Source organism: Candoia aspera, chromosome 2 (genome assembly GCF_035149785.1).
Source record: "Candoia aspera isolate rCanAsp1 chromosome 2, rCanAsp1.hap2, whole genome shotgun sequence".
Lineage (NCBI taxonomy): Eukaryota > Metazoa > Chordata > Lepidosauria > Squamata > Boidae > Candoia > Candoia aspera.
In genome coordinates, this window is record NC_086154.1 from 86,961,752 (window position 1) to 86,980,124 (window position 18,373).

The 18,373-nt window shown below is 43.4% G+C and overlaps 1 protein-coding gene across 3 annotated transcripts in view; it reads right to left on the reverse strand.

The window, feature by feature from the left end:
• The window catches only part of ERGIC1 (endoplasmic reticulum-golgi intermediate compartment 1), a 137,913-nt gene continuing 119,540 nt past the window's right edge, over positions 1-18,373 (reverse strand). For all 3 annotated transcript variants that reach the window (XM_063292403.1, XM_063292402.1, XM_063292404.1), the window contains exons 8-10: positions 17,934-18,034; positions 16,603-16,725; positions 1-1,665 (exon numbers count right to left, since the gene is read on the reverse strand). In XM_063292403.1, the coding sequence (XP_063148473.1) occupies positions 1,558-1,665; positions 16,603-16,725; positions 17,934-18,034 (332 nt within the window). In that variant the 3' untranslated portion in view covers positions 1-1,557. The remainder of the gene's footprint in view (positions 1,666-16,602; positions 16,726-17,933; positions 18,035-18,373) is intronic.

The window sequence follows — 18,373 nt, forward strand, 5'->3', positions numbered from 1 at the left end:
TAAAGTACTTCTGGACCGAAGCAGTTTAATCACAGGATATTGATTTGACACTTTCAAAATCTAAAAAGGTCACCCTTAAAAGACCACAGTCATTCTGACAGCAAAATGACAGTTTCCAAACTGTAATGTCAGAAATCTTACTGTTTCTTTTAAAGGTACAGCAAAGCTAGAGAACACACCATTTGTATCCATCTTAGGTGATATAAAATGTACAAAGCATGCCAAAATTATAACAGGTCATATATCAAAAGATTTGTAGTCTATGAAAATTGGTGGGTTTTATTGAAGGTCCCTATGCACCAATGTCAATACCATATCAAAAACTATTAACTCACATGATTTTTGCCTTATCACCTTGTCCCCACATTCACTTGGAGAATGGAACAAACTATTATTTTATACTTAGAACACATATGGAGAAAATGTTCACATAGAAAATGTGTTTTTTTATATATATACAGTGTGGTACCTCTCTCTTAAGAATCAGCAAAGTAGGTGCTTGCCTTTCAGGTTGTCATTTGGCAAATGCTCACAAATTAAAATTTTAAAGATGAGCAAGTTATTATGCAATGACTTGACTTCCCCAAGATAAGGGCTACTTTCTGTGTTTCCAGTATTTATGGAAGACTTTGCTTCTATTTTAACACATTGCTCTTCTACCCAATTTGAGTATTGACCTAGTATTACCTCCCCTGCTGCTCCTTTAAATTAAAATTTTTGACCTAGACAGCTGAATGATCTGTGTTGCAAAAAGTAAGAGAAAGCCTCACAAATACAGAAATATATAATCTGCTTTATTTACAAATGAAGCTTATATTCCTTCATTTTTTCTAATTGTTTCTATTATTTTATGTTGTTGGAAATAAGTAAAAATATTTTAATATTCCAGAAGAATAAAAGACAGTTGTCTTTCTGCTAACTGTGCTGGAGAATCCTGGGAAGAATAAATGTTTTAAATGGTCACCCTGGAAGTGTTTCTCAGCCTGCCAAAAAGATAACTAGACCATAGATCCTATGTTTCTACTCATCTGGAAAATATATAATGCAAAAAGATCAACAGACTTTGTTCTAAATATCTGGCCTAGGTTTTTTTTAAAGCCAAAATGTTACTAAAATCAGTACTACTGTTCAGTAAAATCAGTATGATTGTCGAGTTCCATAATTCTTGAATAAAATCTGATTTACATAACTAAAATGCTGCTCTGAAGCCACCTTCTGAGACTTTAAAACATATCATGAAGTCACGAAGAGTCAGAAGCGACTGAACGAATAAACAAAAGATCTATCAGATCTAGTCTGAAAAAGTAAAAGATAACAAACCTCAAAAAACATTGAATGAGAATGGTACATATAAAACCACATTCCCTTGCAAATGTTGCTAACTTTCAAAGACTCTGGTTTGTTGGGCAGAGGGTTGTTTATTTGTTTTGGCTCCCTTATAATGTTTCCAACAGCTTGTGTGACATATGTCAACTGAAATGGTATGAAGAAAAATGGATAGCTGTGGGCTTTTCCTTCTTTGCTTCTTCTCACAAGACTAGGGTGAAGATTCTTTTGTTACTGCATCTTTCCTAGTTGGATCTTTTTCCAGGCTTCAGAGGCTGTAAAAATGCAGGAGTCAAGAATCCCAGCCACAGTGAACGTTCCACCAATGATGGCACAAATCTGAAATGGGCAAAGGAAAAGGAAACACTTAGTACTGTTGGCCTTCCCTGCTCCCTAGGCCCCTCCCCCACAAACCTCAGAAAGATCCCCTCAGGCATACAGCTTCTGCTTGGCTTTTATTAAGTTATTTTTAAACACACTAGATGCAGTTAGATATAAGTTTAGTCAATGATCTGGATGAAGATTTAAACCTTTTCTTAAATACAATAACAACACCTTAGTGTTATAGTTTTTTTCTGAATTCTTTTATCTTAGTTAATATTCCCCCTAAACAATTCGCTAATAGGTGATTCACAACCCATTTTCTGCCTTCATCTTGTTCTTCCTGGTTAGATTAGAACTCCACTAGGTTGAGATCATGTCATTTTAGTACTTAGTCATATAGTACTTAGTATTGAGATCAAGGATCTTCCCAACTACCAAGTACTAATGCAACCAACCCATCCATGTATCAGCAGAAAACCATACTGGGATGAAATCTGGTTCCCATTCTGCCAATTCCTTTCCTGGAATTGACTAGCAGTGTGGCTGCTTCTAGTCACTGCTGTCTAGTGCTGTTCGGATTATTTCATGGAGCATTCTTTAATCTTTGTTTTAGAAGCAAATCTGACAATGGAATTTATTTCTGAATCAACATCATAGCAGCCTTCCTCTGACTGGGTGCCCTCCAGATGTGTTGGCCTCAATCCCATAAACTGGATAGGGATTATGGCAATTGTAGCCATCAGGACACCAAGTTAGGAAGGCTACATTATATATATTTGGGCTACACACCAAATTTAATGAAAGGGTTATCACCCTTCCACAAAGGAGTGTGATACTGAGATGGCCACCTAAAAGAATAATCATGAAAATTGAGAAGGGAACTAGGAATAAGATTATATAAAACTTTCATGAAAATTGAGAAGGGAACTAGGAATAAGATTATATAAAACTTTAACAGCAGTAACAGAAGCAGTGAGGGAGGAATTGCTCATTTTTCTGTGTATTTTTTATTCTGATATTTGTGTCCAATGAGCTCAGTGAAATGGAAATAGGTTTCTGTGAAAAAAAAAGTTAAAGGATTTTTCAAGCCGTGGCTGAAATTCTGGGAAATAAAAGCCACAAAAAGAAATGGAACAAACTGATTCCTTTACATTTCATTTTCTTTTTACAGAGCTGAAAATGTTTTCCACAACTACTCTCAATTCATTTACCTTCTCTTCTACCAAAAGTGATGCAAAGTTACTTTTCAGGGAATATGACAGCAGAATGAGTTCGGTAACTTCAACCAATACAGATTAGTTGACACCAGAGGTTTTAAACCACAAGATGGGAGAGGAAATGTACTTGGTACATCAAAGCAGGAAAGTATCACTTCATATTTCTAAACATAAGAAAAATATATTTCCACTTCTATTTATAAAATTAAATACTCCTATACATGGAGAATCCCCTGAACTGGTAGAAACAACTGGGGTATCTTAGGATAGCCACATTTCACTTCAATAGTTAATGAGCAAGGACATTTATTGGATGAAATGTCACTACCGCATGGGTCTGCAACAATCCATAAGCAAGATGAGGCCAAAACACTTCTCTGAACTTTGTGCAAAAACAAGTCACAAAAACAAGTAAATAAATGTCCCTAGTTTCTCTTATATTGAGCCAATGAATATGCAGAATACTATTTAAAAATCACTCAATTAATTAATTAATTAATTAATATATCACCCAACTCCTAGCAACTCTGGGCAGTTTACAAATTGTTAAAAACATTTAAAACAAGAAAACAACACAAAGCAAAAAAAGAGCAAAGATGGCAGAGACAACAAACCTGGATGGGAACAAAGAAAAGGAATAAAAGGGGGCTTTGATCACATGTTAGGAATTTAAGGTGAAGAACCACACTGAATCAGGAATTGAACTCTAGTATTTATTGTTCTATCCTATAGACAGAATCCTGCCAAACTCAAACCAAACTACTAAGCACTAATGGAAAAACTCCAGAACACTTTTTGTTTATTCGTTTAGTCGCTTCCAACTCTTCATGACTTCATGGATCAGCCCACACCAGAGCTTCTTGTCAGTCGTCAACACCCCCAGCTCCCCCAGGGACGAGTCCGTCACCTCTAGAATATCATCCATCCATCTTGCCCTTGGTCGGCCCCTCTTCCTTTTGCCTTCCACTCTCCCTAGCATCAGCATCTTCTCCAGGGTGTCCTGTCTTCTCATTATGTGGCCAAAGTATTTCAGTTTTGCCGTTAATATCATTCCCTCAAGTGAGCAGTCTGGCTTTATTTCCTGGAGGATGGACTGGTTTGATCTTCTTGAAGTCCAAGGCACTCTCAGAATTTTCCTCCAACACCACAGTTCAAAAGCATCTATCTTCCTTCGCTCAGCCTTCCTTATGGTCCAGCTCTCGCAGCCACATGTTACTATGGGGAACACCATTGTTTTAACTATGCGGACCTTTGTTGTCAGTGTGATATCTCTGCTCTTAACTATTTTATCGAGATTTGTCATTGCTCTTCTCCCAAGGATTAAGTGTCTTCTGATTTCCTGACTGCAGTCAGCATCCACAGTAATCTTCACACCTAGAAATACAAAGTCTTTCACTGCTTCTACATTTTCTCCCTCTATGTGCCAGTTATCAATCAAGCTGGTTGCCATAATCTTGGTTTTTTTGAGGGTTAGCTGCAAGCCAGCTTTTGCACTTTCTTCTTTCACCTTCATCATAAGGCTCCTCAGTTCCTCTTCACTTTCAGCCATCAAAGTGGTATCATCTGCATATCTGAGATTGTTAATGTTTCTTCCAGCGATTTTAACTCCAGCCTTGGATTCCTCAAACCCAGCACATCACATGATGTGTTCTGCGTACAAGTTGAGTAGGTAGAATGGGAGTATACAACCCTGCTGTACTTCTTTCCCAGTCTTAAACCAGTCTGTTGTTCCCTGGTCTGTTCTTACTGTTGCTACTTGGTCGTTATACAGATTCTTCAGGAGGCATACAACATGACTTGGTATCCCCATACCGCTAAGAACTTGCCACAATTTGTTATGGTCCACACAGTCAAAGGCTTTAGAATAGTCAATAAAACAGAAATAGATGTTTTTCTGAAACTCCCTGGCTTTTTCCATTATCCAGCGGATATTGGCAGTTTGGCCCCTAGTTCCTCTGCCTTTTCTAAACCCAGCTTGTACATCTGGCAATTCTCGCTCCATGAATTGCTGAAGTCTACCTTGCAGGATCTTGAACATTACCCTACTGGCATGTGAAATGAGTGCCACTGTTTGATAGTTTGAACATTCTTTAGTGTTTCCCTTTTTTGGTATGGGGATATAAGTTGATTTTTTCCAATCTGATGGCCATTCTTGTGTTTTCCAAATTTGCTGGCATATAGCATGCATTACCTTGACAGCATCATCTTGCAAGATTTTGAACAATTCAGCTGGGATACCATCGTCTCCTGCTGCCTTGTTATTAGCAATGCTTCTTAAGGCCCATTCAACCTCACTCTTTAGGATGTCTGGCTCTAACTCACTGACCACACCATTAAAGCTATTCCCGATATTGTTATCCTTCCTATACAGGTCTTCCGTATATTCTTGCCACCTTTTCTTGATCTCTTCTTCTTCTGTTAGGTCCTTGCCATCTTTGTTTTTGATCATACCCATTTTGGCCTGGAATTTACCTCCAATGTTTCTAATTTTCTGGAAGAGGCCTCTTGTCCTTCCTATTCTATTGTCTTTTTCCACTTCTGCGCATTGCTTGTGTAAAAATAATTCCTTATCTCTTCTGGCTAACCTCTGGAATTTTGCATTTAATTGGGCATATCTCCCCCTATCACTGTTGCCTTTTGCTTTCCTTCTTTCTTGGGCTACTTCTAGTGTCTCAGCAGACAGCCATTTTGCCTTCTTGGTTTTCTCTTTCTTTGGGATGTATTTTGTTGCCGCCTCCTGAACAATGTTGCGAACTTCTGTCCAGAGCTCTTCCGGGACCCTATCTACTAAGTCCAGTCCCTTAAATCTATTCTTCACCTCCACTGCATATTCCTTAGGAATATTAGTGAGCTCATATCTAGCTGATCTGTGGGTCTTCCCTAATGTCTGAAGTAAGGATGGCAAGCAGGGGGCTCCCATCCAGACTGTCAAGCGCATGCGTAGCACTGAGGAATTGTTCAGCCATTCAAAGAGACACAGATCGGGACCGCCTTAACCCTTGGGGGTTATATGTCTGGGTTTTTCCCACGCTTCTTCAGTTTGTTAGGATTCCTGTTAAGTACTAGCAATAAATATTAGAGACCAGTTCATTGTCTCAGTGTGTTTCCTGGTTGTTAGGACATCAATCCTAACAAACTCCTACTCCCATCGAAAGAGGGAGGAACAAGCAATTAAGGAGATACGTTTAGAAATGTCTTCCCTACTCCACCTGGAGGCTCCGCTACCCCCAAACACCCGAGCAGGAAGGCGCAAGACTACAGACCGGACAGCATCTGGCAGCACCGACGTCAGACGACCAGGGCACGCCAGACAGGGTCACGGCCCTGGAAGCCAGGGTACAATACCTTGAACACCTGCTCCTGTCCCCGACATCGGCAGACCGGGGCACGCCAGACAAGGACACGGCCCTGGAAGCCAAGGTACGAGACCTGGAACATATGCTCCAGTCCCTGGCAACCATCGTAGGCGAGCGCTCCAAGACTGAGGTGACACAGGGGGCAAGAGGGGATCAGGGCACCATACCCACCCCGCCAACAACCCCGAGCGGAAGGGGCAAAGCATGAGACTCTGTCGCAGGGCTTCGTGGCCCCAGGCCAGTGGGAGCCATCCCTCACCACCCACAGGTAGGGGTCCTGCAAATTGGGAGGTTCGCCAAAGACTTCCCCATACAATTCGACGGGAACCCTACGAAACTGTCCTTCTTTCTAACAAATGCGAGGGACTACATGGCCAAATACGGCCATTGCTTCAGCACAGAAGCCGCTAAAATCTCGGCAGTGGCCACCAAGCTCCAAGACAGGGCTGCGGACTGGTACGTGCAGATGTCCGAGTCCGGAGCCCCTGCTGTGGCCAATTTCCACAACTTCCTAGCCGAGCTGAAGCATTACTTTGAGGACCCCCTGGCGAAGGAAAGGGCCAAGTGCACACTTCAAGCGCTGCGCCAGGGAAGAAAAACGGTGGCCGACTACGCCCTTGAGTTCAAGGTCCTCGCAGGCAAAATCACGGAATGGTCTGAGGCCACCCTGATCGACATGTTCAAGCGTGGCCTCAACCAGGAGGTGCTACAATGGGCACTCTACAGGGACGACCCAGCCTCCCTTCATGGGTGGATTTGCCTAGCCGGAAAAGCGGAGCACGCTCAGCGCACGTTCCTGCTCGCAACCGCAAATGACAAGATCCCTCCCAGCACCAGAGGACCAGTCCCACAGTCGGACCCGACCTGGCACGCAGCCCAACAACGGAGGCTTGCCCACGGGCAGTGTACCAGGTGTGGGAAGACGGGCCACCAAGCGGCGGACTGTTCCAAAAACAGGACAATGGATCGCCCACCCAGACCCACACCAAAGACGCTGCACAAGCCATCCAACCCCCCCAGACGCCTAACAGGAGCGTTAGCAACCCGGGACGAGGACGCGGACGCCTACCTCGCAGGGGACGTGATCGACGCCCAAGAACAGCCGATGGAAAACGCTCCCCACCTGCTCCAAGCAGCGCCGCTGGGCAGGTGGTGAAGAAGGGGCGCAACAACCCCAGGGTGAGTGATGATTGCTCCATCCTGGCAGGGACAATTAAACTCTCTTATGGCCCTAGAGCCATTGCGGTCGAAGCTCTGGTGGATTCGGGGTGCTCCAGAAATCTGATCCACCCGGACATTGTCGCCGCACTAAAACTGCCCTGTTCCCCCCTCCCTAAACCGCTGGTGTTCCAACAACTAGACAGCTCTACAGCGGGGGGGGGGGGGGGACCGGCCACCCAGAGGACCAGAAAGGTCACCCTGACAATGGGCACCCACAAGGAATCCATAAACTTTGTGGTAACCCAGATAGGGAAACCCATAGTAGTGCTGCAGATCCCCTGGCTAGCACGCCACAACCCACACATAGACTGGAGGACACACTCCATCAAGTTCAAAGACGGGGTCTACCAGGCACCAACACCGGACAAACCATCTGCTCCGACGGTGGGGAGGGCAGAAGTCGTCGACCATACCCACGACCCCCACCCCCAGAAGGACTGCCGGAACAATATGCAGACTTTGCAGATGTCTTCGGAGAAGAGGCGGACCAATTACCCCCCCACCGCAAGACGGACTGCACAATTGAACTGCTCCCAGACGTCCCATTACCCAAGCCCAAGATCTACCCCATGACCCAGAGAGAATTAGCGGCGCTGCGGGAATTCTTGGACAAAAACCTCTCCAGGGGCTTCATAGAACCAGCGAACTCGCCGGTTGGAGCACCTGTCCTATTTCGGGAAAAGAAGGACGGCACCCTGAGACTATGCACCGATTACCGTGGATTAAATTCCGCTTCCCTATCCAACAAATACCCCCTACCCCTCATAAAGGACATGCTAGCACACCTGTCAAAAGGAAGGGTGTTTTCCAAACTCGACCTCTGCAAGGCGTATTACAGAATCCGCATCACCTTTTGTGGTGCAGGTGGACGCCTCTGACTTCTCAATAGGCGCCATCCTGCTGCAAAAGGATTCTGCTGGAATCCTGAAGCCATGCGCCTATCTCTCGAGGAAATTCTCAGAGACAGAGAGGCGCTGGCACGTGTGGGAAAAGGAAGCATTTGCGGTTAAAGCAGCGCTGGAGGCTTGGCATCACCTTTTGGAAGGGACGACTTGCCCGTTTGAGGTCTGGACAGACCACCGCAACCTCGAGGTGCTCCGCATGCCCCGGAGCCTCAGTCCCAAGCAAATACGCTGGGCTCAGTTCTTCAGCCAGTTCAACTTCCAGCTGAAGTTCATACCAGGCAAAAAGAACTTCCTGGCAGGCGCACTCTCCCGACTGCCTCAGGATGCGGAGCCTATCTCCGACATCGTAGGGACGGTGCTTTCCGATTCCCAGCTGGGTATGGCAGCGGTCACCCGGGGGCGCGCTCGGGGACAGCCTGCCCCCCCTCGCAAACAACTACGATGCAACCCGCTCCTAGATGCAGGCAACCTCAAATGCCAGGTGGGCTACGGGCAGATTTTATAATGGCATTAAAATCTGACCCCTGGCTCCTCGCCAACCCCAACAAGGTCACTATGGACCAGGACCTCGCATGGGCGGAGGGAAGGTTATATGTACCCGACTCACAACGGCAGGCGATCCTCAACAGATCGCATGACAGCAAACAGGCTGGTCACTTCGGGTTCTTGAAAACCCTACACCTGACTCAGAGACAGTTTTGGTGGCCCTCGCTGAGGAAGGACGTCAAGACGCATGTGGCGTCCTGCCCAGTGTGCGCTATGGCCAAGCGACCGGCTGGCAAACCCCATGGGCTGCTGCAACCCATGGCTGAACCCTCCCACCCTTGGGATGAAATTTCAATGGACTTCATAGTCGACTTACCGCCCAGCCAAAAGAAAACGGTCATTTGGGTGGTAAAAGACTACTTTTCAAAACAAGCACATTTTATCCCCTGCGCCTCGATCCCGTCAGCCCAACAGCTGGCGAAACTGTTCCTAGTCCACGTGTACCGCCTACACGGCTGCCCCTCCCACTTGGTGACCGATAGGGGCACACAATTTACCTCGAGGTTTTGGCGGGCTTTCTTGAAACTGATAGGTACCCAGGAAGCCCTGTCAACCTCCTGGCATCCCCAGACGAACGGATCCACAGAGATCCTTAATGCCACACTGGAGCAATTCCTCAGCTCCTACATAAACTATCACCAAGACGACTGGGTGGACCTCCTCCCATTTGCAGAGGTCGCATACAACAACGCGATACACCAAAGCATGGGAAAAAACCCCTTTGGGGTAGTGTCAGGTCGGGAGTTCGTCCCCATCCCTGAACTCCCTCAGCCTCCGTCCCCAACAGTGGCCGCCTGTGATTGGGGTGAGAAACTCACAGATTCCTGGCCAGTCATCAAGGACGCGCTTAAAGAGGCACAAACGGCGTACAAATTACAAGCGGACAAACACCGGTGCCAGCAACCAACATTTCAGGTGGGGGACATGGTCTATCTATCCACCAGATTCATAAAATTGCCGCAACTGTCAAAGAAGCTGGCCCCCAAGTTTATTGGACCATTCCAGGTGACACAAATCGTGAACCCAGTCACGGTGCGCTTGGACCTGCCCCATAATTTAAAGAGACTGTACCCGGTATTTCACTGCAGCTTACTCAAGCCGGCAAGTGATCCCTCCTGGTGGCACCCACGCATGCCCCCCCCCCTCCACCAGTGATGATAGATGGGCAACACTTCGAAGTGAAGGAAGTACTTGACTCCCGCAAGCGGCGGGGCTCCCTCCAATACCTCGTAAAGTGGAAACACTTTCCACACCCTGAGTGGGTCGCTGCCCGTGACGTCCAGGCCTCCCACCTGATCCGCACCTTCCATACCGCCTACCCCTCCAAATCCGCGGCTTAACCTTCTCAAAGGGGGGCAGTATGTCATGACCACCGTTGCGATGCTTGTGACATCGCAACGGCTCGCATGACAATGCAGGGAAATGGGTACCGGGCAGATTAAGGGAAAAGGCAACTAGCTAACAAAAGAGAGCAACAGGTGCTGGCAACAAAGTATCAACTCTAGCCGGAGGCGCGGAAGAGAGAGATACAATATTGCAAAGAAGGTAATTGACAAGACCAGACCACGAGGCGCGCCCGAGCTCTCAAAGAGATTACGAACCTGATCGCCCGGCAATGAACCATCACTGGCCAGGGAAGCAAGTAAGGAAACGCCCGGAGCACAGGGGGGGCTCCACGACCCCTCACCTACCGGCAACAGAACCGACGGGGCTCGGCGGCGCACCCGAAGTAAGAAGGGGTGGAGCGCTGACCGGCGCGGGCTATTTAAATCCTGTTCTGGCGCGCTCCACTCACTCTCAGCTGTTCTAAAAGGCATGCACTCTGTTCTATCAATAAAGCCAGAACCTAAGCCCACAGTGTCTGTGTCTTTACTGGTTAGCAGGCAGAGCCTGACAGCTGCAGATCCTCATAGAACTGCTCTACTTCAGCTTCTTCAGCATCTGTGGTTGGGGCGTATATTTGGATCACTGTGATGTTAGATGGCTTGCCCTGAATTCGAATTGAGATCTTTCTATCGTTTTTTGGATTGTATCTGAGCACTGCTTTAGCCACTTTACTATTAATTATGAAGGCTACTCCATGTCTTCTGTGGTCCTCTTGTCCACAGTAGTAGATCTGGTGGTCATTTCCAGAACACTAAGGCAGTTCTTTTCTGATCTTCTTGGCTGGGAGCTGAAGAGTTTCAACACTGCACGTGTCCTTTTCCCCCTGGAGAGGGCCCCCTCCTTCTTTTCCAGTGATCCCCATAACATCACACTTGCCAAAGGCCTACGTGAAAAGCCAGGTCTTCAGGACCTTTTGAAACACCAGTAGGGTGAGGGCCATTGAAAACTTGAAGCCCTCATTCCAGAGGACAGGCGCTACTGCAGAGAAGGTGCGCTTCCAGAGTCCCTAAAGTTGGCATTGTTTAATTGCAGGAACCCAGAATGCACCAACCCTGCCAGATCAGATCGGCCAGGCAGATGCTGTGGGAGAGGCCTCATTCTGAACCATTAGCTTCCAGGTGGTCTTTCAGGGCAACCCCACGTAAAGCACGTTGCAGTAGTCAAGCTGTGAGGTAACCAAGGCATGAAAGACTGTCTGAAGGGCCCCCCCCCCACATCTTGGGAAAGGCGCAACTGTCTCACCAGATGAAGCAGTGCAAAGGCCTTCCTGGCCACAGCTGCCTCTTGCTTATCAAGCAGGAGCAGTAATCCAGGAAGACCCCCAAATTGCACACCACCCTTGAATGGGAAAGTGCCACCCTATCCAAGGTCAACAATGGAATATCCTAGATCTGGGCAGTCCAAATACCCACAGCCACTCAGTCTTGGTACAAAGAGACAGTTCTTCCCCATCCAAACCTGCACAGTCTCCAGGCACTGGGACAGAACCTCGACAGCCCCATTTGGTTGGCCTGGAGTTGAAAGATATGATTGGGTATCATCAGCATACCCCAAACTGGCAAATGATCTCACCCACTAGTTTCATGTAGATGTGAAAAGGAGGGGAGAGAGAAAAGAATCCTGCAGGACTCTACAAAGCAAGGGCCTGGGGAACTATCACTCCCCACCTACCAACACCAACTGAAACCAGCCCCGGAGAAAGGAAGAGAACCACCATAAAACGGTGCCCCCAATCCCCAACCCGTAGAGCTGGCTCAGAAGATACCATGGCTGACAGTATCAAAAGCTACCGAGAGATCAAGGAGCACAAGGATGGATGCACTACCATCATCCCAGCTCTGCCAGAGGTCATTAACAAGTGCGACCAAAGCTGTCTCAGTACTAAATCCCAGCCTGAAATGGGTCTAGATAATGTTTCCTCCAAGGTTCTCATCAGCTGCAGACTGACTACCTTCTCAACAACCTTCCCCAGAAAGGGAAGGTTGGAGACTGGTTGATAGTTATCAAAGACCATTGAGTCCAAGGACAGCCTCTTGATGTGGGGGCATACCACCATCTCTTTCAAGGCTGGGAGCACCACCACTTCTATCAGAGAGGCTGACACTACAGCATGGATCCAACCACAGTCACCTCCCTGGCCACTTACATGACCGGATCTGGAGGGACCCAGATCCAGTAAACAGGTGGCTGAGCTGACAACACAGAGAGCCCTGTTCCTTCCAATACTGCTGTACCAATAAATCCTCTGGATGTCGTGATAAACCTTAACCCTCATAATAGAAACAGCATCCTAAACAGAGAATCCACAGGCATATATCCATATAAATCTTAGTCATTCTTAAAGTTCTCACAGTGGTGCTTCCAGGGGAAGATGGCGGACTGACGTTTGTAGCATTTTCCAAGGGAGCTGAAGCAGATCGGCTCCTACGATCCTCTCTGGATCAAAAAGAGAGATGCGAGATCTCCTTACAGTTGTTGTTGTTCTTCATGAAGAGACCACAAGACAGTGATATTGGGTGGAGGGGGTAACCAGGAGATGGTGGAACTTGCCATATTTGCTCTAGCTGCAAATGGAGCCTTTCAAAGGACATTAAGTTCGTGCACTTCCCTTGCTAACTATTTTCAGAAACTGCCTATTAACTGTTTCAAAGAAATTAAGACACCTGCAGAGTGACAAGGCTGGAAATACCAGGTGAGTGCTTTCAATCCTCAATATAAGAATATGAAGATCTATTTTATAATCTTTAAGAACTTAAAATAAACAGCAAAAAGTAAGGCAAGCTTTTGCTACAGAAAATTTTAAGGGGTTAGAAAACAATGGAGTTTTGAACTTCGAATATTAAGACTTTGAAACTTTTTAAAAAAATAAATGTATGTCTGTGGGAAAGAAAAATTGTTTTTGAGATTGGCGTTATAAGACAAGCCCCTTATAATGGCCTTTAGAGACATTTTTGAAGAACTGCTTAGAGACCTGCATCATGAATTTGATTCATTCATGTCAGCTATTTTGTGTGTTCTTGAGAACAGTTTGTTTCCCAGACTAAGATGTTACAGAACAAGATATGCAGCAAAATTTACCTGAGGAAAATGTGACCGAGACTCTGAATAAGAATCTGTCACCAGATATAGAGAGAAAACTGGATGAGGTTTTAAAAATCAAGAGGAAAATAAAAGTAATAATCCCAAGGAACAATTGGAATAATTTCCTTTACTTGGATTTACAAAAGAGACTGTTTAAAGTGCTAAAGAAATCTGTAACAAGGATCAACAATCATCTGAATGGATTACAGAGAAAGACTGCCCTGTATAGAAGAAAAAAGACTACAAAGTCGGTTTATTCAACCAGGGATAAAATGGGATAGGTTGTTATTCTGGGTGGTTCTTTCTGTATTTATTGAAATCTTAATTTAGAAAAATGTGCTGTACTGGATTTGCTTACATTTAATATGTGTAAAAGTTTTTTCCCCTATAGTTACATTATGTAACTCCTATTTTTATAGTACCTAAGCTGGCTTTGCATTTAATTGTTTCTCTTTATTCAAAGTAAGGAAGTTTGGAGTATTTGTCTTTTTAAAGGAGAAATTATTTCTCTATGTTATGTTAAATTTTAGTCCTTTGTTTATATTAGGATACTGGGATTACTTTATATTCGTGAAATGTGGATGTGGTTATAGGTTAGTGGAGATGTGGAATGTGTATTTGAATGGGACAAGTTATTTGGAATGTTGTGTATTGAAGCTTGTCTTTTGGGAAGGAGAAATGGTCTCTCTTTGTCATGTTAAACTTGGTTTTTTAATTTTGTTTATATTAGGATATAGGGACCATTTTATGCCTTTTAAATGGGATTTTATTATAGTTAATTCAGGTGCAGAATGTTGAATTTTATATATGTTAATTAAAGTTACAATCTTAGAGCTTTGTTTAGATTTTTTGCTGGTAACTAGACTGAAGAAGATGCTACTTATTTGATTTGCCTATTGTTAAGAAATGGGTTATGGGATGAAGAGTTTTATATTTGTTAGGTAAAAGGAGGTGAAGAGATCAGGGAATTGTTCATACTTGCCACGATGAGGGTGGAAAGTCACTTTCTTAAGGAGGGAGGGGTGGTTCCTTTTTACATATTTTTTTCTTTTTTTCTTGCATTTTTTTCTCTTTCTTTTTTTCTTTTAGTTTGTACTATCTTTTATTGTTTTATTCAAAACTTTTAATAAAATTATTATTTTTTAATTAAAGTTCTAAGTTTAAAAAAAATTAAACCCTGTAGTGAGAGACACTACAGAGTTCCATTTTCTCAAGATAAAAATAGAAAATTATATAGTTCCAAACCTAGATAAAATATCACATGAGTCTTTTCTGCACAGTCCTCGTAAGATTTCATTTAAAAACACTTTATGTGAAAATTGTTTGGGTCCAGCTTAGTAAATAAACTGCTGAAAAAAAAATTAGCCTCTATAGCTTTTAACTCAATAGCTACAGCTTAACAAGATCTAGGGTGCTTCTGAGGCCTGCCCAACTTGACAGTAACACCAGCTGCCACAAGTGGATAATCTCTGCCTGGGCCAGAAGGCTATAGGCCTCTCCACAATCATGACAACTCCAACTCAACTCTAGGGCAACCTTGATGCAGTAGGGACTTGGGGCAGCAAAAGTGGTGACAGGCTGGAGAATGACTCTACTAGGTTTGAAAGGCCTGAGATAATAGAGAATAGTGCCCTACCAACTCTAGTTTTTATCCTAACAAAGAGGCTGGTGTTTCAGTATAACAGAAATGCAAGGACAGTATATGCAGAAGAATTTCTAGTAAAGATAGAAAAGGCTGGTATCTCTAAGAGATCAATCACTAAAGCACATAAAAGTAGACACCTTCACTTGGATGAAGAACTTTAGACCTAAAGCTGGAACATGACTGGGTTTGATTTTGTAGTCTACTAGCATCAGAAAGCAAGCCAAGGTATGAGAAGTTCAACTGGATCCTGGGGCTAAAGAAGTAGATTCAGAAAAGGAAGAAAGCCAAGACAGGCAAGCTGCTGTTATAATATAGAACAGATCAGAAGCCAGGACAAACGGGCAAACAAGCAGGCGTATGGTAAAGCATAGGTAAAGAGCTCTAAAGTAAAAGGCCAATCAGCATTCAAAGCTATTTTTTGCTTCTTTCTTCAGAAACTGCCACCAGACTTCAGTGCTGCACTTCTCTTCCCAATGTATAGAAAATGACGAAGAAGCAGTTCAATAAGTCTTCACAGAATGTATCCATTCCTCCCACCTCCTAACACACATTAAAGGTTCCACAGATTACAACAAGGGAAGGATTGAAAACACAAATTTACACCTACTTTTTTTGTTTTGTATTGAATGATGTATCAGAGGAGTGTGGAATATGTGGCCCTCCAGATAGTGCCTAACTACAATTCTATGAAGTCGTGATTTTATAATGAACCAACTGCATTTTTCTCTACCATTAGAATGATGGGAGATAATATCACTGAAAAAGAAAGGTTCATTACAGGGAAGCACAGCCAGGCAATTCCCTGATAGAGTACAGCTTCTTGCAAGCCTGCTTGTTTTGTATCAGTCACTATATATCTCTCTACGCCAATGCAAAGGCTGGAGAGCAGAAAGTGCTATTTTATTGTATACATTCTCACAACTCTGTTAAGGAAGAAGTTAAAAGTAAGTTAATTAAATGTGAAAATTAAATGAAAGATGAAACACTCTTTCAAGCTCTTATTTCATTACACTGGAAATCACCTTAAAACAGACAGCTTGGATGGAAGTATAAAAAGACCATCCTGTGTGGATCAGCAAAAGGTTTTCTTGAAACTAGCAACTAGCATTTTCTTGAAATTATTTTTTGTGAGCACTAATCAATTTCAGTAGGAATATGTGATATGGGGGGAAAAAGGCAAAGAAAACATCAGTGTGCAGGCATGCCCTGAGAACAAATATAGATGAATTCCACATTCCAATAATTAGAATTCTAGTATTGTGTTGGGGGGGCAGGATTAGTGTGTGATGAAAAGAAAGTCTCTGCATACTAGAGATGAGGTTTGGGAATATATTTGTGGCAGTACAAATTTGAGATTCTTTTGCAAAATGCCGGAAAAACCTCAAAAGTAATCAAGATACCACCAGCATAAATTATTTTCCAGGGATGTATCAGCCTTTAGGCCAAAGCATCCAGTACCTTCCCATTTTCCTACCTGAACAATTTTCTGTCTTCTGGATGCATGTGGGAAAGAGTTCAGCATTACAGCGCTTAAATCTCTAGCACATACACTCCACTCATGCACAAGCAGCGACAAGAGGGTGATAGTAACTTACCGTTGTGATAAATCTGTACAAAGGCTGTCGCCTTTCTGTGTACTTCACTGTAATAGGGCTCAGGTCATAGCGAAACCAAATGGCTGGAATAATGCGCCCTGTGTGGCTATATGCTACATATTCCTGAAAAAGGATGTGCGGCAGAGAATGAAGGCACAAAGTATACGCAACAGACACCTAAGACTTCTGCATGCATCTACTTACTTTCCCCCAAGATACTTGATAGTCTTCAAGATGTTTGTTCGGATCCAGGTTTAGTTAAATTTAAAGGGCAGGACCTTCAAAACCATTTGGACTTAAAACTAGTACAGTAATGACTTTTAAGATACTAATTTCACAAGGCCTACTCTACATATGACTACATCTTGATCTAACTCAGTTAGGGATATTACAAAATTAGCACCTCTTATGCAGTAAAGTAGCAGTTACAACCTTCTGGGCTATGAGAGAAAACAGATTATTTCTAGATTCTGTGACATTAACTCTAAGCAGCATTTTTATACCTGAAGTTCAAGAGGTTAGAAACGGCAAAAACTATCCAGAACTGGAGCCAACAAGAATACAGCCAGGTAGTTGAGGTGATATTAGAGAGGTTTTGAGAAACAATGAAAGGAATAGGAATAATAATAATTAAACAACAACAATGGAGCCTAGCTTTATAAAGTCATACACCAGGAAATCTATGTCAAATGATTTCAGTAAAACTAAAATTCTTTTAAACATGATATTAGCAGGGTTGAAGCAAACTACAGGAATTTTTAAACAATAGTTTTTTTAAAGAAGGAAGCAAGAGCCCTGGACAGAGAAAAACAAACATAACTGATAGGCAGAATCTATCCCAAAATCCTTTCATTCAGCCATGCTTTAATTATATAAGACTGCTACTCACAAAGCAGAAAGCAATGATGGGTCAATCAGTTTGCTGCCTATGTCAGATTATCAAATATTCATCCATATATTCATCCCATTTCCACATTAATCTGCAAAGAATATTCTTCTTTGGCATGGAATTGAAAATATATATTTGAATACTTATGTCTAAGTATATTATCTATGGGTATGGGTATGTTTTTGAGCTGAAAACCTTATCAGAGTAAACTGGGAAGTGTGAAAGCCAGAGAATTTTCCATTCCTATTAGGTTGACTGCACTGAAATGCATACAAGTTCAATACTTCAACCTTTCTTTTTGTTTTCATTTTTCTAGTCTTCCAGAAGGGGGTGCTATTTGATATTTTTTTAAACTAGTGTACAATGAAAGAGCAACAATGGACACAAGACTGGAAAATAATATTAAATCAAGCCTTTTTAGAAGGGGATGTAGTATCTTTACCTTATTGGCTACAGTATACTGGTATGAGTACCGCTGTTTGCCACTCATGTCTTCATACACAGTAGGGACAATCTTCAATATATAATCATGGGAAGCAAGGGCTGTGAAAACAGAATATACCTCTTTTTGAGAAACCCCAAAATATCAGAGGTGCTGTTCTGATGTATAGATTTAAAAGTACAAATCTTGAACCTGGCTTACTCTGTTTGGAATTATACTGATTTCTAACTGAAAATAATACACAATTGCCTGCATTTTTCTCTATACAGAAGAATATATATTTTACACGTGTTTTTAATAAACGTTGGAGATGTGTTACGTTCCTTCTTGTTTTAAAAGCTCTACAATTATTCCAGTTCCTAAGAAATCTTCCATCAGTGAGTTGAATGACTACAGACCTGTTGCATTGACATCTGTAGTTATGAAGACCTTTGAGAGGT